Source organism: Mirounga angustirostris, unplaced genomic scaffold (genome assembly GCF_029215605.1).
Source record: "Mirounga angustirostris isolate CCGP_5_RB_7025 unplaced genomic scaffold, mMirAng1.0.hap1 SCAF_12, whole genome shotgun sequence".
NCBI lineage: Eukaryota > Metazoa > Chordata > Mammalia > Carnivora > Phocidae > Mirounga > Mirounga angustirostris.
Window position 1 is genome coordinate 17,842,291 of NW_026991720.1, and position 21,744 is coordinate 17,864,034.

The window sequence follows — 21,744 nt, forward strand, 5'->3', positions numbered from 1 at the left end:
GTCACGCATGAGGACAGACAGGCTGAGATGCAGGCGGATTCCTAGCACAAGCAGCTAAAAATAGTGACAGTAAGACGGCACTCCGAAGCAGGGACAGTATCTGTAAGTTAATTAAGAAACCTGCCAGTCATGGGCGCCTGGGTGGCTCTGATGGTTAAGCGTCTGCCTTTGGCTCAGGTCATGATCTCAGGGTCCTGGGATCGAGTCCTGCATCGGGTTCCCTGCTCAGTGCAGAGCCTGCTTCTCCCTCTCCCTCTGCCACTCTCTCTGCTTGTGTTCTTCTGTCTATCTCTCTGTCAAATAAATAAATAAAATCTTTAAAAAAAAAAAAGAAAAGAAAAAGAAACCTGCCAGTCAGGATGAGGGAGCTGGCCCATTTCCCATTCAGATCAACACTGCTCTAGATGAGCCCAGCCCGTGTTTGCTGGTGGGGCCAAGCTCAGTTTCAGACCGAGAGACAGCTCCCTGGGGTAGGCTTCATGTCAGACATTCAGAAAAATTCACTTCTCAGGGCGCCTGGGTAGCTCAGTTGGTTAAGCGTCTGCCTTCGGCTCAGGTCATAATCTTGGGATCCTGGGATCGAGCCCTGCACTGGGCTCCCTGCTCAGTGGGGAGTCTGCTTCTCCCTCTACCTCTCCCCCTGGCTTGTGCACTTTCTCTCTTTCACCCACTCTCTCTCCCAAATAAATAAATAAAATCTTAAAAAAAAAAAATTCCCTTCTCGCTAGTGCAGATGCTCTCAGGTGAGAGGCACCTTCAGTGGGGAGCTGTGTGGGATGTCCATGTTGGTACCCAGTATCACAGCCCGTTTGTGTCATGCCTTGTACTTTGGATTTAGCCAGTCGAAGTGGTATGATGTTTCATTTTGAATCTGGTCCTTGTAGGTGTATGCCGGTCGTTGTTCAGTTTAAAATGAACCAAGGGAGGGCGCCTGGGTGGCTCAGTCGTTAAGCGTCTGCCTTCGGCTCAGGTCATGATCCCAGGGTCCTGGGATCGAGTCCCACATTGGGCTCCCTGCTCAGCGGGGAGCCTGCTTCTCCCTCTCCCACTCCCCTTGCTTGTGTTGCCTCTCTCACTGTCTCTCTCTCTGTCAAATGAATAAATAAAATCTTAAAAAAAAAAAAAAAGATGAACCAAGGGAAGGGCAATAGACTTCTCAGTCTTCTGATGGTAAGAAAAAGGCAGAATGTGGGGGCAAGATGCTAGCAACAAGGTGCTAGCAAAAATGTGAGGGGAAGAAACTGGTTCTGAAGGTCAAAAAGAACCCCCACTCCAGGACTCCAGGAAACATTTCTGGGCAGAAAGCCCCAGCAGGGATTCTATCACGGAGCATCCCAAATGATCTCAGTAAAGTCACTCGGTAGTCCCCACTGTCCCCAACTTGGAATACAGATCTGTGTCATCTTCTGTTGGTCAGGCCTGCAGTTGCCTGAAGCAACCCTCTCACCTCTGTGCCGGGAAATCATAGTGGAAGAAAGTGTGTCATTGAATATAAAATCAACAGAAGTACCATCCACTGGACTACGACATGGTTTCACCCTCCCCAGAATCACCCCTTGAATTGTAATGTGAGCCACTTCCATGGGGACCCAGAGGGGTGAGCCAGTGGGGAGAGTGGGCCTTTAACCTCCTGAGTCCTCGGCACCACCATGCCTCCAGTTCTTCCACTTCCCAGCGTCCCTCCTCTTCTTTCCCGCCCACCTCCTTCAGGAAGCCCTCCCTGGCTGCAAGAGACCCAAGCATTTATAAATGCAGCCCTCCTCCCGACAGGACATCTTTCTCTGTCCCCTCTGGGAATCATTTTTAGTCAAATTCCTGTCACCTCTTTTTTTTTTAAAGATTCTATTTATTTATTTGACAGAGAGAGAGAGCACAAGCAGGGGGAGTGGCAGGCAGAGGCAGAGGGAGAAGCAGGCTCCCCGCAGAGCAGGGGGAGCCCGATGCGGGACTCGATCCCTGGACCCTGGGATCATGACCTGAGCCGAAGGCAGTTGCTCAACCAACTGAGCCACCCAGGCGCCCTCCCGTCACCTCTTTTATTCTCTAATGTGTTAAGTGCCCTATCTGGGTTCCCAGAGTGGGAACATGTTTTAAGCTAATTATTGGAGGCTTAGTGACAGTTCTCAGTGCCAGGCTAGTCGTCTTTCAACATTTAGGAGTAGGAGGTTTGTTGCATTAAAATAACTAGCTCTGGGGGCACTCAGCTGGCTCACTCCATAGAGCATGTGACTCTTGATCTCCAGGTTATGGGTTTGAGCCCCACGTTGGGTGTAAAGATGACTTAAAAATAAAATCTTTCGGGGCGCCTGGGTGGCTCAGTCATTAAGCGTCTGCCTTCGGCTCAGGTCATGATCCCAGGGTCCTGGGATCGAGCCCCGCATCGGGCTCCCTGCTCAGCGGGAAGCCTGCTTCTCCCTCCCCCTCCCCCCTGCTTGTGTTCCCTCTCTCACTGTGTCTCTCTCTGTCAAATAAATAAATAAAATCTTTTAATAAAAAAAAATAAAATCTTTAGGAAAAGACCAAAAAACAAAAAAAACAACTGACTTTAGGTCAGGAGCTAATGGGCCTGGGACTTCACGCGGCCTGTGTCCTGCCTTATTCCCATGCCTCTGCTTGTGACTTGACCATTTCATGCCCGGACAATTACTTCTAATTCCTAAGCCTTGTAAGCCCACATTTCCATTTATACAGCACATCATTTCCACCTACAATTTAACATGACTGCGAAAAACCCCTAGAACTTAAGAGGATGCCTGTTGATGTCTACCCGCCCTGGTCCGCCATTTCATGTTGATCCTTCTGCCCCCACCCCGACCCTCCAAACAGATGCCCACAGCACCCGCGGGAGACCCTCCGGTCAGTGAGGCTGTCCCAGCAGTGAAGTCACTTCTATCAGACTGTCTTGGAAGACGCGTGCTTGGCCTGGTGGCCCGAGGCTCTTGGAACCCAACGTAGGAGCTCGGAGCTTACCCCCAAAATTCTTTAGCGTGGGCTCCAATGAGCAGACTTGCTCAGAAAACATGTTCTCAGCAGCTGGTTCTAGTGCAGCAATTAGAGTGGCCCTGGGTCTCCCCCAGGACATCAGACACAAGGCGCGTAGAGACCCAGCCCCTTGCATTTTCATGCTCCGGGAAAGAAAACAAAACAGAGGCACTATCAGGAGGAGGGCATGTAACTTATGCAGGCGTGTGCAAGTTTCCTGCAGAGAAACTTCCGGAAGATATCAGACCAGCTAGAGCTCGGAGTTCAGTCGTGAGAACCTCCACCTCCACCTCACCTCCAGTTGCCCTGACCAGCGCTCCTCCCTCCCACCCCTCCGTCTCCTGTCTGTAGTCTTCAGAGCTACTTACCCAATCCCTTGATATCTTTCCTTTCCATAAGCCCGAGTGAGACTAAGCCTGACCCCTGCGGCTGCTTTGGTGTTGCCACTATTATCCTACCCCCTTTCCCAGGCCTCTGTACACCTTGATTCAAGCCAGAGTGGATCTGGGAGACATCCGTGAGGACTGATGCTTGGGACTGGCCAGTTGCTGCAGAGACCAAAAGCCAAGAGTCTGAGAAGCAGGTGACCCAAGGCCGCATGACCCCACTGAGCTCTAAGCTATTTGGCCCCCCCTTCCTCTGAGATCTCTGGCACCTCCTCTCCCTCCTTTCTCAGCTCTGACTTGGTTGATTTTTTCATCCTGCTGTGAAGCCTCTTCAATAAGAATGGCAAGGAAAGTTTCATTGAACACTCTCCCTTCTCTCTCCCAGTTCCTTTGCCCTTTTATGGACCCCCTTTTATGGATGAAGAGACCCTTCGGGTTATTACAACATGGGTGATGGCAAAGGTAAGACCACTAGGGAGCTGCTCTGGTGAGCAGTGTGCTCATGAGAAGCTCTCCATCTAGCGCTGCATTAACTAGACTTTCCATATTCCTGGCAGTTCTGGCATTTGGGGCTCACTGAGCGAGGAAAGATGGCCCCAGGGCTAGCTAGTTCTTAGCAAGAGCAGACAATGCCCATGTGAGTGTGCCTTTCATATGCCAACCAACCAATCCAGAGCCTAAACCCTCAACCAGCACCTTTACTGCCTTTACTGGCCAAACCACCACCTCCTGCCCTACTCATTCCAGGGTGGGACACCGGCCAACGAGAGACAGCACCGAAGTCCCAGAGATCGCCAGAACTGGGCAAACTAGCCAATCCTAAGCCTGCTAGCTATTTATGCCGCTTCACTCACTCCTCCTTGCAAAAACACACCATACAGACTGTTGCTCATGCTTTCCCCCACCTCCTTCTGTCTCTTGACAGTGGTGCTTCTCATACCTGAAAGAAAGCAAAATCCCAGGTACCTTTTTTTTCCTTTTTTGAAGATCTAATTGGCTTTAATAAGGGATTCACGGATTAAGCCGCAGTTGAACACAATGGGAGGTTTTTAAAGGAAGGAGGTGGGGCAAGGAAGTTATTAGCAAAAGAAAAGAAAGGATTATTGCAGGCCAGGTCATCTTTGGGCATGGTGGGGGGAGAGAGGAAACGGCAGGGTTTTTATCAGACAGATTTCCTCACTAGTGCTGAGCAGGAAATTTCATAATGATCCTTTTTTTTTCCCCCAGGTACATTTTAAAACCAGCATAGAGGCCAAAGATCTTAGTTAAGCTCTGCCCCTCCCTGAGGGGCTGTGTCACTCTCTGAAATGGAGATTGAGAAAAACCAGCAGGGTGCCCACCCTCGCCCTCGTGGCAATGACTGCAGCATCTCTTGCCTTGAGGGTCTGCCCAGCAAATGGTCAGCCCCACGTTGTCCATCCTGGGCAACCTGGTCTTTCAGACATTCCCTGTTATTTTGTAGCCAGAACCTTGGGCAGTGAAGGGGGAGGCAATGACATCAGTCTACCTCTTTCTGGACAAAGAGCTGGCCCAAGAGTTCAGAGTCACAAGTTAGAGACTGAGACAGACTGAATAAGCTTGGATCATTTGATTTAACCCAACTCTAGTTAACAGAGGACCTAGTGTGTGTGTGCCGGACACCGTGTGATGGGGGATGGTGAGCAATGGCGCTCAAAGGAGCCAAGTCATGAAGGACATCATAGACCATGCTAAGGGTTAGTTTTACTGTATCCTCAGGGCACAGGATGCAGGAAGAGTTTTAAAGAGGGGAATGGCATGACTAGATCTATGTTTTTAAGTTTATCCAGACTGCTGTGCATAAAATCATAGGGATGCTGATGTAGAATTGAAAGAACAATGAAGTTGGCTGAGATGAAGTTAATATATTTGCTAGCATTAGAAAGAATGGGACACAGATGAGACATCTTTAGGAGGTGGATTTGGCAGAACTTGGGAAGAATTGCATATGGTGGACCAAGCTCTGGTTTGGGTGTTTGATGATGTCATTCACTGAGATGAGGAACGTGGATCAAGCAGTTTTCCTCCTTCTCTGGGCCTTCTTTTTTTTTTTTTTTTTTCTATAATTCTTTGCTGCTTTCATAATCTTGAGTTCTACTTCCCAGAAAGAAAATTTCTCTGCAAGAAGATGGGGGCAAAAAACAGGCAAAGTGATGTTTACACTAATGGGCCCCGAAGTCAGCCTTTGAACATTTTGCCAGGCGGTCATTCAGTGGAGGACTGAGGACATGTAGGTCTTGGCCAGAAACTACCCATGATGGCCACCTTGTGCGCCTCTCGGGAGAAGCATCTTTAAGATGTAGCCCAAGCTCCACCTGCTACTGAGCCCCCTTGGAAGTGATTGAAGGGAAGATGAATACTGTGTGCAAGAAGTCTTGAGGTCAAACTCCTATTAAAATGGATTGAGCAACGAAAAGGCCAGAGTCCAAAAGCACTATTCTCTTCTTATAAAGCTGAGCACAGGGTAATTCCACACATGCCAAATTGTCTTAATCTGTTTGGGCTATTATAATAAAAATATCATAGGCTGGGTGGCTTTAACAACAAACATTTATTTTTCAAGGCTCTGGGAGCTGGGACGTCCAAGATCAAGGTGTCAGCAGATTCAGTGTCTGCTTCCTGGTTTGTAGACAGCCACCTTCTCTGTTTCCTCACATGGCAGATGGGTCAAGAACGGTCTCTGGGGTCTCTTTTATAAGGGCATTAATTCCATATGTGAGGGCTCCACACTTATGACCTAATCACCTCCCAGAGTCCCCTTCTCCAAACACTATGGCATTGGGCAGTAGGATTTAACATGAATCTTGGGGAGACCAGTCTATAGCACACATGTTAGAAGGTGTCCGGTTCTGGGCTCCCACACCACCCAGCTGCAACTGGTTCATAAAGAGGAGCCAGTGCTTACATTAGCGTGGGGAGGACATGTAGGAACTGGGGAGTGTTGTCAGACCTGGGCTCCCACCAGCTCTGCAGCAGTCAAGCCCTGGAGGGCAGAGGAGCTTCGAGGGAGCCCAGTGGCAGATGCACCTGGGTAAGTACAACATCGGGGATGGTGCAGTGATGGGCCAATCATGGCCACCCTCCTTGGTGACTGGGCCCCAATCTGAGCGTCTGATGGGGGTGGTGAGTGGACAGATGCTGACTCTGCTTCGTCCCTGGCCCAACAACCACAGCTGCTACCCCTGGAGACATTTTCTGGTGACTCAGACGCTCAGCCCTCCTTCCCCCTTAAGATGTTCATAACAAGTGTGAAATTCAATCCCAAAATGCAGGTGGGCCAAAAGGAAACACGTTAATTTTTATTTTGAACCCCCATTCTACTGGGCTGGTGGACATTCAACCTTCTGGTGGGGGCTCTCCCCCTTTTCTGGAGTTTGTGGCTAAATTTGGGAGCAACTTGGGTGGTGCCAAGGCTTAGGGGAGGGCCCCATCTGGCCCCGAGTCACCTGTGCTCAGAGGTGTCCATTGTAGGTCTAGCCCACCTTCGTCAGTTCATGTGTGTCCCACTAAGAAGAACTTGTCTTTCAGACCCATGGGCTGGCTTGACCACCTCTGATTCTCTGCTTCAGTGTCCTGGGGGTGCCATCTATGGTCCAAGGAGCAGGGCGCCATACCAATGGTCCTCCTCTGAGGGGTCTTGTTAGCCTCTTGCTGGTCTCTCCCCCGGGAAGTGGGGCATAGCCACCTCTTGGAGACACCCCAGTGCTCTTGCTTTTCCATCTCCCCTCACCAGTGACTCCCTCAGCTACCTGCCTGCTGAAATCCCTCCCTCCATAAATGGTGATTATTTTTGCCAGAGGAACTTAGTACTACTATTATTTCCAAAACATTATTCTTCCACGGTGTCTTCCTAATAAGTTTCTGTGTCCCCACAAAGAAGGGGGACACCGGGCTCTCCCCCCACAGAAACTGTGCCTCACAGAGTCACTCCCCAGGATCATCAGAGAGAGCTAGCCGAGACTGGACAGTGGGCAAAGATCTCTCCTCCCTCCTCCTGGTACTGTGCCCGCCCCCTGATCGGAGCACTGAGTTCTCCCCAACTAGGGGCCCAACAGAACTTTTCTGGAATTTGGATTAGCCTCTGAGCGTCTCACGTAAATGGGGATGCTTTCCCTGTAGACTTTGCCGCAGAACATGTACACTGCATCCTGTCCCTGATCTCCAGCCACATCTGCTTCTTCCTCAGTCCTTGTTCCATCCCTGGGCCTCAGCTGCCTGGCATGGCAGGGGTGTGGGGTCAGCTGGGTCTAGAATCTTGTTGGACCTTCATGGCTCCTGCCTCGGCTCCCCCGGGTCTCCTGAGACCTTCTCAAGCACACCTCACTTTCACACTTTCGGCTGAGAGTTCTGGGTTTATGGGTCAAGTCTCCCATGAAATGTCAATAAATCCTAGAAGACAGCCAAAAAGAACACGTACAAGGCTCTCAATCCTAAAGAGCTATCTTAGAGCTACGCCTTGTTCACTGTGGGCTTAGCTGTGGGCTCAGACACCTCCCCTAAGCCCAGTTTCTGCACTGAGCCCCCTGACCATTTGAAGAGCACTGGGGCGCCTCAGGTAGAGATGCCCCTGCCTGCTGGACGTGACAGCCGCCAAGTGCCAGCCCAGGCTGGGGTGCTCGTAAAAACCTCTCCACTCTAGAGGCAGCCCCCCAGCAGGTGCTTTGGGAACTGCCCAGTCCCTCTCCAGGGAGGGGGTCAGTTCTTTAAGAAATTCCAAGTCTGGCACAGGGGGCTTTAAGTTCACCCTCGATGCCCCCTCTGTTTCAAGTATTCTCCTGTGAATCCGCAAGTAATCTGGCCTCGAACAGGCCATACCACCTGCTTTCTTCATGCTGCTGACGGCCCTGGATCTGCCCCAGCCATTTAGCGTCCTGTGGGCATCTCCCCAGAGCACAGCCTGGTGAGGCACTCCTAACCTCTGCCTCCGAGAGGCTCCAGGTCCCCAGGATGCTGCCCAGCAACCCACAGCCTCACAGGTGTGGCTCTCCCTCTTGGGTCTGTGATCAGTCCAGAAAACATACCTTAACTGTGCAAAAACAGTCTGCCAGCTAAGCTGAACCCCTGTTGGGGGGTGGGCAGCAGATGATCACCTTCCAGGCTTGTGCTCAGTAGGGGAGGTCGGGGTGGAAAGCACTCCTGGGGTAGCCAGGGGAGCATATGAAGCAGACACACTCCACTGTTGAACTTCTTCCTGACCGTGTGGCTTGTTCACTCACAACAGCACAGAATTTGCGTGGGAAAACTTGCAGGGCTCTGCCACACAGGACTCTCTCTTTCATGGAAACAGTGGGGAGCAGCGACCTCCTTCCTGCGCCTTCCTCCTGGCTTTCTTCCCTTTCGTTCAGAGAAACTGCCCTTTCCCCTTTGGTGTGCCTCCCAGAGAGCTGCCAGGACCCTGCCTCTCTCCATTCCCCCACCCCCCCACCCCCCCAACCCCCCCACCCCCTGGTCCCAGTGGGCTGCCTGCGGGGATGGACTTGTAACTCAGGCCGGGCCGCTCAGATCTTGTCCCTTTGGAATCTGACTTCTGAGTGATGCGGCACGAAGAAGAGAAGGTGGGTGGAGTCCCCTGACAGTACTACCCTGAAAGAGAAAGTCCCTGGATTCCTGGCCCTGGAGTCGCTCTTGCTATCTTCCCCAAAGCCTGCTTGTTCAACTCTTCACTCGCCGAGCTACTGGTGTTTTTCAAATAAATGCCCCTTTCTTGCTTAAGTTGGTCAGAGTCAGTTTCTGTTGCTTGTGCCTGAGAAGACAAACTCATAGTTTCTGGTTTACACCCATTAGGCATCCTGTGATTTCCCGGATCCTTGAATGGCCAGGCAGTAACAGGGTGAGTCATGGGTCTCCGAGAAGGACTCCAGAATATTGTCCCCTCGGTACATGGGTCACAAGGTGACACAGAAGGCTGACAACTGGCACTCAGGTCCAGATGAAAGGTCAGATGGGGCACTCCAACAGACAGCGTCAAGGTGAGGGGAGTGTCTTAAGTCTAGGACTTCTCATGGCAGAGGTGTCTCTGCAAAAAAATCCATCGGACTTTCACTGGTCCGTCTCGTCGAGCCTACTGAAGTCCACCCTCCTCTCCTAGCCTCCCCCCCACCCCGGCCTGGCCTGGGGAAGCACAGTGCGCCATAAGAAGAGCTTACAAAGACACCAAAACTGGCTGCAGGACCTCCTCCTGCCGAGAAGGGGCAGCAAACTCAGGCAATCCATTGTCCAACTGTGGAATCTACCTGATCATATTAGAGTAGTGGTTTTCAACGCTACTGTCCATAAGCTGGTTCAGATCTTGGTTCCATGGTTGGCAGCCCCCAGGTCAGGTCCGTCCCATCAAGGTGTCCAGTCCCGGCTCCCAGAACCCCACTGCATATTCTTCCCTTAAGATGTATATACCTTCAGATTTTTAAAAAAGTATTAGGAAAGTACAGTATGAAAGAAGGGCTTGGACACTGAAAGACAAAGATAAGCTGTAGGGTTAGAGGAAGCATTTATTTACAGGAGCATGTAGAGAAAAGGGTTTTATATGACTTTCGGTAACTGGCCCTGAAATCCTGCTGTGGTCTACAGGAGCGAACTCAAAGAAAAGTCTGTAGTATGTGGGGCTCTGGAAGAGTAAAGCAGGATTCCACTGAAGAGGAGGAAATGGGTTTTTTTAAAAAAGTACTTAGTTTTACTCTGTTTAAGTGATTTATTTAAATCATACTTACATTCTATAATTAAAGGTGAAAAATTAGATGCCGAACGAAGGCTTTCAAGGTTGAGTGATTAAAAACCAAGTTTTTGGACCCGTGTTTGAGAGCAGGAGTCCGCAAACTTTGTCTGCAAAGGGCCAGGTAGCAAATTGTTTTAGGCTTTGTGGGCCGTCACAGCTCTTCAGATCTGCTGTTGTGATACAAAAGCAGCTTTTTTTTTTAAATTTTTTTTTTTTAAAGATTTTATTTATTTATTTGAGAGAGAGAGAGTGAGAGACAGAGAGCATGAGAGGGAGGAGGGTCAGAGGGAGAAGCAGATTCCCTGCTGAGCAGGGAGCCCGATGCGGGACTCGATCCTGGGACTCCAGGATCATGACCTGAGCCGAAGGCAGTCGCTTAACCAACTGAGCCACCCAGGCGCCCCAAAAGCAGCTTTTGAGAGTATCTGAGCACACGGGCATGGATATGTTCCAATAAACTCTACACAAATAGGCAGTGGGTCAGACTTGGCCTGAGTCACAGTTTGCCAACCCCTGTTTTGTAAACTGAGATTCAATTAAACATGAGTGTGGGAATTATTTAGATCATGAAGTCATAAATCAAGAGTTACAATCCCCTTGAGGTGGCTTTCCCAACCTGCAGGTATCAAAATTTGAAGTAAATATTTTACGGATCCAAGCCTAAAAGTCTACAACTCCAATTTCTAGTAAAAAAAAAAAAAAAAAAAAAAAAATTCAGGGCTCAGTAAAGATGTAGAAAAGCCACCCTCCACGGTGAAAGTTGGCTTCTTGACTTTTCAGGTCAAAAGTATATGAAATTAGGTATTCACTTGAGCAAAACATCTCATAGACAAGTAGCCTGGAAATGGCTTCCCCAGTGCTCTCTTGGATTACTTTTGCCACATTTTAGGCAATCAATTCTGTTGTGTAAAAGTATGTCGAGGTTGTTAGCATTAGGATAGATGTTTAAATTATTTTTAATGCTCTTGAAATTTAACAATCACTGTTAGTTGAAGATTTAAAAATTAGTAAACAGGGGCGCCTGGGTGGCTCAGTCGTTAAGCGTCTGCCTTCGGCTCAGGTCATGATCCCAGGGTCATAGGATCGAGCCCCGCATCGGGCTCCCCGCTCAGCGGGAAGTCTGCTTCTCCCTCTCCCACTCCTCCTGCTTGTGTTTCCTCTCTCGCTGTCTCTCTGTCAGATAAATAAATAAAATCTTTAAAAAAAAAAATTAGTAAACATTGTATAAGTAATTCTAGAAAAAGAACTGGTCTATGACTGGAGATAAAAGTGTTAAGTTTAGGGGCGCCTGGGTGGCTCAGTTGGTTAAGCGACTGCCTTCGGCTCAGGTCATGATCCTGGAGTCCCGGGATCGAGTCCCGCATCGGGCTCCCTGCTCGGCAGGGAGTCTGCTTCTCCCTCTGACCCTCCCCCCTCTCATGCTCTCCCTATCTCATTCTCTCTCTCAAATAAATAAATAAAATCTTAAAAAAAAAAAAGTGTTAAGTTTGTGGATTGCTTTTTTTTGTTTGCAAATGACAGAAAACCCAAATCAGATTGGTTTAAACCAAAAGAGAAGTTGCTAGCAGAGGTGTGTGGCTTAATATATAGATTAATTATCACTGTCTCTCTCCATCTTAGCTCTGTTCTCCATGTTGGCTTCCTTTGCAGGCTCTATAAAGTCATGAGATGGCTGCCAACAGCTACCGGAGGAGCGTCCTCTAGGTTCCAGTCCAGTGAAGAAGAGAACACCTCTCTTCCCAAAGTCCCAGTAAGTCTCATGGCCTCTCAGCGAACTCAAAGAAAAGCGAACTCAAAGAACTGGCTCTAGCTGGCTCTCATGCCCCTGGCTAGCCCGAGGCTGTGGCCAGGGGTTTGCGGGGCTCCCAACTGGCCCTCACCCGCATGCAGGCAGCCACGGGGCAGAGTAAACTCTGCTTGAAGCACGAGGACTGCTTGCGGTGGATCACAACGGTTCACTGGGGAAAATGAGGGAAGGCTCGATGAGTTCTGAGCGGCAAAACCAAGAGCTACATCTTCGGCTTTGTTTGACCTTCTCTTGAGAAACTCTGTTGGCCTCCTTCATTCTTGGTGTCAGGTGTGATTTGCCTCACAGCCGTCTCTTGGCATAGTCCTTCCTACCGTAGCCAACTTCCAATTTATCTGCAGTGGTGCAAATGTCCAGATCGAGCCTTCCCGCAAAGCCTACTCCACATACAAAATGGCACAACCAACGGGGCCATCATGCGTTCTATACGGAGAGGCCCAGGGCCTTTCTCCTTGCAAAGTACCTGGGGCCTGAGGAGCTGCTTTAAATTTGGGATTAGACATCTAGGTTTGAAAATGTAATAGCAGAGTTTTCATTCCTTCATGTGACTGAGGAAAGACCATGGGTTCCCAGAGAGGCCCCATATTCTTAAATTCCTCTCATTGTCTGAGCTAATTATTAGAACTTGATTTCCATAACTTGAAACACAAGGGTTATAAATAATCATGTGCAAATGTGCCGTGCATGGAGAACCTCAAGCTGGGGTGTGTATGGGATGGCAGGATGATTCCAGTGGGCGAGGGAGGGCAAGGCCACCAGCTGGGGCAGCTGAGACTGTGGAAGAGTTGTGGAATACCACAGTTGCTTCAGGGTAAGAAAAGGCAGCAGAAGCCAGGCCAGGCCAATGATGAGCGGAGGGACCATAGTCTGTAGAAGTGACTTCTGAGGGGTGGACGGTAGAGGACAAGGAGAAGTGTTGGCCTGGCTCCTCAGCTGAGCTGCTGAGGGAGGTGGGGACTACATGGACAGCGGCGGTGGCCACAAGCCAAAGGACTTATGCAAGGAACCACGTGAAACAAAGAGTGTCAGGCCCAGAGGAGAGGACTGAAAGAGTGAGGAAGGTTCTGGAACAGACTGTATAGCCAGCCAAACAAACTGGGTAACAGGAGACTGTCTTTCTGTTTTACCTTAATAGATGAGCTAAACATTTTACCTCAAACCATGGGGGAGTTTAACTGTATGCCTAAACAAGCAACAGGGAGAGGCATAGCCAAGAAAGGTAGGACCTTCAATGTGGGGGAAGACAGAGTCTCCGAGAAGTCAACTTCTTCCATGTTATTCCACAAGGTGACAGGGAAAAGAGAGGTCCGACACGAGCCCAACTTTGCCTACGTGCCCAGATCTGTGAGGGTAGGGGTTGTGGTGGGCAGCGAAGGCAGCCCCCCACTATGCCCCACACCCGCTGGGCCTTCCTAGAGCAATAGAGCCTGTGCTGCTCATGGCAGAGATCCGCGTGAACGGTGGCACCTGATCTCTGTCTTCACCTCGGAGTCCACCCCGCTGGGACCTGCACATTTAGTGGGTTCAACAGAGGTGGGAATGAACCCATGCCCTCCCACATCCAAGCAGTCGCACTCTCACTCCTAAGGTGAACTCGAGGCCCCTGGGTGCCATTTGTAGAGGACCCACGTTTCCCTTCAGTGGTGGCACGGGGAAGCCCACTCTGTGGCCGCGCTCTCTGGGCCATCTCCCCTGGAGCTGCATCCTTTTCATCTTCAGACGCAGGGGCCATGTGTCCGTGAGGATCTCCTCGGCCTCTGCAGGCTGTGGGACAGGACTGTCTGGGCTTGAATCTCAGCTCCTACATGGGTTGTGAACCTTGAACAACAAAGAGCTTAACAGGCCCATCAACATCCCGATTTCTTAATCTGTAAAAGAAGAATGTGATTGCTAATTTGTGGTGAATGTTACGTAAGGTAATACACAGCGGACACAGCTAAGTATTTGGTAAGGTCAGCTACTTACCGCTGGCTTTCCTGTCACAGCCCGAATCAGGTCTCTCCCGTCCCTTGTCAAACACCTCGTTGTTGTGTTTTTCAGGGCTTCCTCTTGGACCGATTCCCACCGATGTCTGTGTGCCTCCCACCGTGTGTTTCCTGAACCTTAGGACCCAGTGCCATCCATTCCAGAACATTCCACCACCCGGAGTAGCTGGTGTTTGCCTGGCTTTGGACTTCACGGAGCGGGGTTTATTCAGAGTTTTTGAGGAGGACCCTGTGCAGAGTAAGAGCAAGAGTACACCTTCCCGGACTTCTCTCTCTGAAAGGTGGGTTATTAGACGTTTCCGGGTGTTAGGGAGACAGACACCTAAGGATTAGAAGCATTTTTTCTCAGGTTCTCACCTGAGGGCTTTGCTCCACCAATGCACCTTGGCAGCTTCTCCCAGATCAACAGTAATGCCCTATGTTTCATGATGACTTCATTATTGCATCTCAAAGGCCAGGCTGGCCAGACTATTTCTTCAGTGCTTTTCCTTTCCAGCTCAACTAGTCATTAAGAATCAGCTTTAAAAAACTGCAAAGCCCGTGTATGCAGCCCAGGGCCTCACCCTCACCTCCCCTCTTCTCCCGCCTCCTGGAATCAGGCTTCCAGAAAGTAGTCTCATGCCACTCCCAAAAGGCTGCATCTGATTTGTTTCCATAGCGTCACAGAGGATCATTAACTCCTCTACACTTTCTCAAACTTATTAAATTATGAAACATTTGCTGCACCTGAGTGCACCTTGGTCTCCTGTGGTGATTGGAGGGGGCAAGAAGGGAAGTCTGGAAGCCCCACCCTCCCCAGGGCCAGCCCAGCCCAGAATCCCTGGCTTTCTCTCTCCCTTACGATTTTGGCAGGCAGTGAGACGTTAATCTCTTTCAACTGGAGCGGGTTCGCTTCGTTTCTCTCCTGGGAGGAGGCCAACAGGAACTGACCCCAGGTTGCCATGAGCTCTGCCATCACCTGCTGTGAGCACCCCGACCCTTTGGTGAGTGCGGCTGAAAGAGAGGAGACGAGAAGAAGGGGGCAGGCAGAATGAAGAAAGGCCTGGAGGGGGTCCCGGTGCCCTAGTTCATTATTTGTGCTCAGCACGTGTGGCTCACGTTCTAGAGAAGATTGTAGATTACTAGACAGGTGTGCACCTGCCTTCCCCACCATGCCGTCATGAGGCCAAGATGCCTCCCTGAGTGCTGAACTCGGTGAATGCACTCCCGAGCAAGGAGGAAGCACTGGAAGATCCTTTTAGTTTTACCTTTATTCACAGTTGGTCTCTGAAGATACCTAAATATTTGTTTTCCAGGTTTCTCCATGCTATGATTTCTTTGATCAGAAGGACTTTCTAAAACAAAGCAAAGGGAAAGAGAGAGGGCATCGGAGAGAGAGAGAACTAATATTTACCAAACAACCAATACAGCCCGGGCACTTTATGTGTTTTATTTCCTTCCTTCCAAGCCAACGGTGCAGGTGCTTCTGTTCCCGGATGAGGAACCTGAGGCCCAGAGAAATACAGTAACAGTAACCCCTCTGGAGGCTTCTCTGGCGAGTCCTTGAGCCCTGGCCCCACCACCTTCCCAACCGATTTTTGAGCACCTAAAAGTAAGAGGGTGAACTGAGTGGAGACACTCTTGTTCTTGGTACTGCTCACCCCCAGGGAGAAAGAGCTCCTGTTCACCGGGGCTTGCGGGCCCTGCAGGATGGGGGTCACCCACGGACTTGGGCTGGGCCCCCACAGCTGTCCCCTGGGGCCAGGCCGCCAGACCCTGCCCACAGAGGCTCAGCCCTCTGGTGCAGAGACCCCGGCTGTTTTTTCCCAGGAACTCGTGGAAGGCACTTGAGAGATCTCGCTTCTTTTTCTCTTCAGGATTCTTTCTGCCCCTACCGTCATGGAAACAAAACAAAACAAAAGTCTTGGGAAATCAGTCAGAGACTTCTACATTTTGGTTTACCTGAGGCCACCTAGAGTGTGGCAGGTCTGGGCCTGTACCCATCCTCTTTTCAGTGGCCTGCCTTCTCTTCATCCTCGGCACCCACTCTTCTGAGATGTCTTTGGTTTCGCATCATGTTGCTCTGCTGGAAACTTTGAGGAACATTAGCAAGGGGGAGACAGCTTCCTGACCCTGAAAGCTTGTGGCCTAGCTAGGGGAACGCAGGGTACACAGAAATGTTTCTGGTACAAGAGAGAAAACAGCAAATTATGTAACAGAGAGACACAGGGTGCTCTCTGGGAGTTACCAGGGAGAAAAATCATATGAGTGTGGAGAGGTCAGGAGAGGTGAGGGGGAGGAGGTGTTGAGCTCTTGCAAGTGGGTAGGGGAAGCAGGGGGCTCAAGGGGGGCCCTCAGGGGGAGCTAAGACTCTGACACAGGATAACGGAGGCCACACTTGGAGAAACCTGGACGACCCCATTGGCTACAGCCAGGTCGATGGGAGTGTTAGGAAACAAACCTAGAGGGCCAGGCAGGGTACTGGAAGCTGTGTGGGGTGTGAGTGGAGTCAGAGGGGCAAGGGACCCCTCTTCCTCCCGGGAACTCCATTGCTGTCCCTGCACCCGATCTCCTCCTGCCCTGCCTGGCAGCCCCAGGCAGTCGGGCACTGCAGCCGCTTACATTGGCACGCTGCGTCCATTCATTCGGTCCACACTGAACACAGGTGTTGGCTCATCTAGAAGCTGGGACTGCACCGAAGAGTAAGGCACAGTCAGTGCATTCTAGGAACTCACAGCCCAGCAGAAGCGATGGATACGGTAACTGTCCACTAGAATAACCATGCCAAGAGGAGAGCTTTGGTGGGTGTAAACACAGGGCCCATGGGAGCCCCTCTGGGGGCAGCTACAGCATTCTGGGGCCAGGATCCCCATGTACCTTCTGGGGGGGAAATCTGCCCATCGTCTGACCTTGGAGTTGGCCCCCAACCCCTCCTCCACAAAGCTGCTACTCAGCAAAGGGCTTCAGGCAAAGCAGCCACTCCCCTCGCGTGACCCCAGACCACACACGCAGGCCCTACTGAAGATATGTAATGTAGAAAATCACTGGTCTTTTGAGTCTGGACCAGAAATCCCAAACTGGCCAACCGTTATCCCTATCCCATTGCCTCTTGCCCCTGGCAGGCCATCCATCTACCCAGCTGAAATCAGGAAGTCCACTTGATTCCTCTTAAAATGTCTAGATGTGTCCTTCTCTTGTTCCCAGCAGAGGGGTGACAATGTGCTCAACTGTCACAATGATGGCCAAGGCAGGAAGAAGGCTGGGCAGGCCAGGAGCTCCAGCAGCAGCCCGGTGATCTACGGCATCCTGGATGTCCCACCGTGGTACCTCTGCATCTTCTTGGGGATCCAGGTAATGCCACCCAGCGAGCCCTGGGTCCAAAGAGGCTCTGCCTCAAAAGCCACACTGATCGCACCCAGGCCCAATTAGTCAAGATCTACAACTTTGGTTACTGATATTCTTGTCTTCCACGTAGCTGAGCTCCAGGGGAACTCAAAGCTCCTTGTCTCTCTTTCTCTCAGGGGTGTGGGGGTGGGGGGTTGGAATTAGCGGAAGAGTCTCCCTCATGCTAAGCCTATAGGTAACATCAAGGACACCGACTGCATCATTTTCATGATACCAACCTCAATTTATTTGATTTGCAACAACTAAAAAATGTGATAACCAGGGCTTGGGGAATTTGGGGAAACAAGCATTGTCAAACACTTGTGTTGGAACATTTTTTAGTGCAGCCTTTCTGGATGGCCGTTGGTGGTTTCTATCAACATGTAAACCATATGCCCTTTAACCCAGTCCCCAGTGCTTAAGAATTTCTCTGTGGATACACTGGCAAGACTTGTTAAGATAAGTACAAAGACATTCTTGTAACATTATTGGCGATACTAACATCAAACCACACAACAAACAAATAAGCACAAACCCTAGAAACAACCCAAATATCCTTCAAAGGGAACGGGTTGAACAAATTGTGACCACATCCGAACAGATGTGAGAGATATATTTCTCTTGCAGTTAGGGAATATTCCCCAATAGATGGTAAGTGAAAAAAGCAAAGTAAATAACTATGTATATACTGTTATCTTTTATGTGTGTGTTACAAACAGAGAGAGAGAAAGATAGAAATAAGTATATGTAGTGATTTGGGGTTTTGAAGGATCCCTAAGAAACTAACAAAGGTAGCTTTGGGAAGAAGAACCAAGGAAGGGGAGGTGGCTTTCCATTTTCACTTTTGATTCTTTAAGTTTCTGTAACATGAATTTGCCAGACTCACAGATGTGTTTCTTTTAATTTTACAAAGTGTTCAATATAGAATATCAGGGATGGGATACACTTTTGTTTACTTCTTGGTGCTTTTCCATAAAGTAAGAAAAGCCGATGTCATACTACTTAAAAAATATTATTATTATTTTTTTTAAAGATTTTATTTATTTACTTGAGACAGAGAGAATGAGAGACAGAGAGCATGAGAGGGAGGAGGGTCAGAGGGAGAAGCAGACTCGCTGCCGAGCAGGGAGCCCGATGCGGGACTCGATCCCGGGACTCCAGGATCATGACCTGAGCCGAAGGCAGTCGCTTAACCAACTGAGCCACCCAGGCGCCCCTTAAAAAATATTATTATGAGCCAATAAAATGGATAATATAGATAATATAGATCTACAGCCACTGACTCAGAGAACTGTAAGGACATATTTTTGAATTTAAGAAAGCCAAATGCAGCTGTCCAATTTTCCCAACATGATTTGTTGAACAGTTTGCTTTTCTCCCATTGGATATTCTTTTCAGCTTGTCAAAGAATAATTGACATATACTTGTGGGTTTATTTCTGGGTTTTCTATTTTGTTCCATTGATCTATGTGTCTATTTCTATGCCAGTACCATGCTGTTTTGATTACTACAGCTTTGTAATATAAGTTGAAGTCCAGAATTGTGATGCCTTCAGCTTTGCTTTTCTTTCTTCTTCTCCTCTCCTTCTCCTCCTTCTCTTCTCCTTCTCCTTCTTCTTCTTCTTCCTCTTCTTCAGAGTGGTAGGGGGAAAAGGGGAGAGGGAGAGAGGATCTTAAGCAGGCTCCATGCCCAGCGCAGAGCCTGATGTGGGGCTCAATCTCATGACCCTGAGATCATGAGCTGAGCTGAAATCAAGACTTGGACGCTCAACCGACTGAGCCACCCAGGTGCCCTTCCAGCTGTGTTTTTCATTTTCAAGATTGTGTTGGCTATTCAGGGTCTTTTGTGGTTCCATACAAATTTTAGGATTGGTTGTTCTAGTTCTGTGAAAAATACTGTTGGTATTTTGATAAGAATTGCATTAAATGTATAGATTACTTTAGGTAGTATAGACATTTTAATGATATCTGTTCTTCCTATCCATGAGCATGGAATGCCCTTCACATTCCATGTGTATAGGTCTTTCACCTCTTTAGTTAGGTTTATTCCTAGGTTTCTTATTACTTTTGGTGCAATTGTAAATGAGATTGTTTTCTGAATTTCTCTTTGTGCTGCTTCACTATTGGTGTACAGAAATGCAACAGATTTCTGTATGTTGATTTTGTATCCTGTGACTACTGAATTTATCAGTTCTAGCAGTTTTTTTGATGAAGTCTTTCAGATTTTCATGGTATCATGTCATCTGCAAATAGTGCAATATTTACTTTTTCCTTACCAATTTGGATGCCTTTTATTTCTTTTTGTTGTCTGATTGTTGTGGCTAGGACTTCCAGTACAATTTGAATTAAAGTGGGGAGAGTGGACATCTTGACCTTAGAGGAAAGACTCTCTGTTTTTCCCCACTGAAGATGATATTAGCTGTGGGTTTTTCATATATGGCCTTTTTATGTTGAGGTTTGTTCCCTCTAAACCTGCTTTGCTGAGGGTTTTTTTTTTTTTATCATGAATAGATGTTGTACTTTGTCAAATGCTTTTTGTGCATCCACTGAAATGATCATATGGTTCTTATCCTTTCTCTTATTGATGTGATGTATCACATTGGTTGATTTGGGAATATTGAACCACTGTTGCAACCCAGGAATAAATCCCACTTGATCATGGTGAATGATTTTTTAAATGTATTGTTGAATTCAGTTTCCTAGTATTTTGTTGAGGATTTTTGCATCTATGTTAATCAGGGATATTGATCTGTAGTTCTCCTTTTTAGTGGTGTCTTTATCTTGTTTTGGTATCAGGATAATGCTGGCCTCATAGAATGAATTTGGAAGTTTTCTTTCCTTTTCTATTTTTTGGAATAGTTAGAGAATAACAGGTATTAACTCTTCTTTAAATGTTTGTTAAAATTCACATGTGAAGCCACCTGGCCCTGGACTTTTGTTTGTTGGGAGTTGTTTTGCTTACTGATTCAATTTCTTTGCTGGTTATCAGTCTGTTCAAATTTTCTATTTTATCCAGTTTCAGTTTGGGTATTTTGTGTTTCCAGGAATTTATCCATTTCTTCCAGGTTGGTCCAGTTTGTTGGCATGTAGTTTTTCATAATATTCTGTTGCAATTGTTTGTATTTCTGTAGTGTTGATTGTTATTTGTCCTCTCTCATTTGTGATTTTATTTATTTGAGTCCTTTCTTTTTTCTTTTTGGTAAGTCTGGCCTGAGGTTTATCAATTTTATTGATTTTTTTTTTTTTTCAAAGAACCAACTCCTGGTTTCATTGACTTGTTCTATTGTTTTTTTAGTTTTCATTTATTTCTCCTCTAATCTTTATTATTTCATTTTTTCTGCTGGTTTTAGGTTTTGTTTATTGTTCTTTTTCTAGCTCTTTTAGGGCTAAGGTTAGATTATTTATTTGAGATTCTTCTTGCTTCTTGAGATAGGCCTGTATTGCTATAAACCTCCTTCTTAGAACTGCTTTTATTGAATCCCAAAGGTTTTGGATTGTTGTGTTTTCATTTTCATTTGTTTCCATGTACTTCTTTTTTCTTCTTTTACTTCCTGGCTGACCCATTCACTGTTTAGTAGTGTGTTATTTAACCTCCATGTATTTGTGATCTTTCCAGATTTTTTTCTTGTGGTTGACTTCTAGTTTCATAGTGTTGTGGTCAGAAAAGATGCATGGTAGGACTTTGGTCTTCTTGAATTTGTTGAGGCTTTTTGTGGGCTGATATATGATCTATTCTGGAGGATGTTCCATGTGCACTTGAAAAGAATGTGTATTCTGCTGTTTTAGGATGGAATGTTCTGAATATATCTGTTAAATCCATCTGTTCCAGTGTGTCATTGAAAGCCATTATTTCCTTGTTGATTTTCTGTTTAGATGATCTGTCTATGGATGTAAGTGGGGTGTGAAAGTCCCCTACTATTATTGTATTACTATTGATTAGTTCCTTTATGTTCGTTATTAACTGTTTATATGTATTTGGGTGCTCCCATGTTGGGTGCATAAATATTTATAATTGCTATATCTTCTTGTTGGATTGTCCCCTTTATTATTATATACTGTCCTTCTTTGTCTCTTGTTACAGTCTTTGTTTTGAAGTCTATTTTGTCTGAAATAAGTCTTGCTACTTGGCGCTTTTTTTTTTTTTAAGATTTATTTATTTATTTGAGAGAGAGAGAGAGCGTGGGCAGGGGGAGGGATAGGGGGAGAGAATCCTCAGGCACACTCCCTTCTGAGTTTGGAGCCCAATCTCATAAACCTGAGATCATGACCTGAGCTGAAACCAAGCGTCAGATGCATAACTGACTGAGCCATCCAGGTACCTGCTGCCACCCCCCCACCGCCCCCCCCCTCCCCCCGGCTTTCTTTTGACATCCATTTGCATGATAGGTATTTCTCCATCCCCTCACTTTCAATCTGCGGGCGTCTTTAGGTCTAAAATGAGTCTCTTGTAGGCAGCATATAGATGAGTCTTTTTTAAAATCCATTCTGACAC

At 47.9% G+C, this 21,744-nt stretch overlaps 1 protein-coding gene across 1 annotated transcript in view; it reads left to right on the plus strand.

The window, feature by feature from the left end:
• The first annotated feature begins 13,882 nt into the window (after positions 1-13,882).
• Positions 13,883-21,744, plus strand: part of LOC123835273 (solute carrier family 23 member 1-like) — a 49,924-nt gene continuing 42,062 nt past the window's right edge. Inside the window, exons 1-3 of the mRNA XM_045864224.2 lie at positions 13,883-14,171; positions 14,743-14,873; positions 17,077-17,220. Coding sequence (XP_045720180.1) covers positions 14,832-14,873; positions 17,077-17,220 — 186 coding nt within the window. The 5' untranslated portion in view covers positions 13,883-14,171; positions 14,743-14,831. The remainder of the gene's footprint in view (positions 14,172-14,742; positions 14,874-17,076; positions 17,221-21,744) is intronic.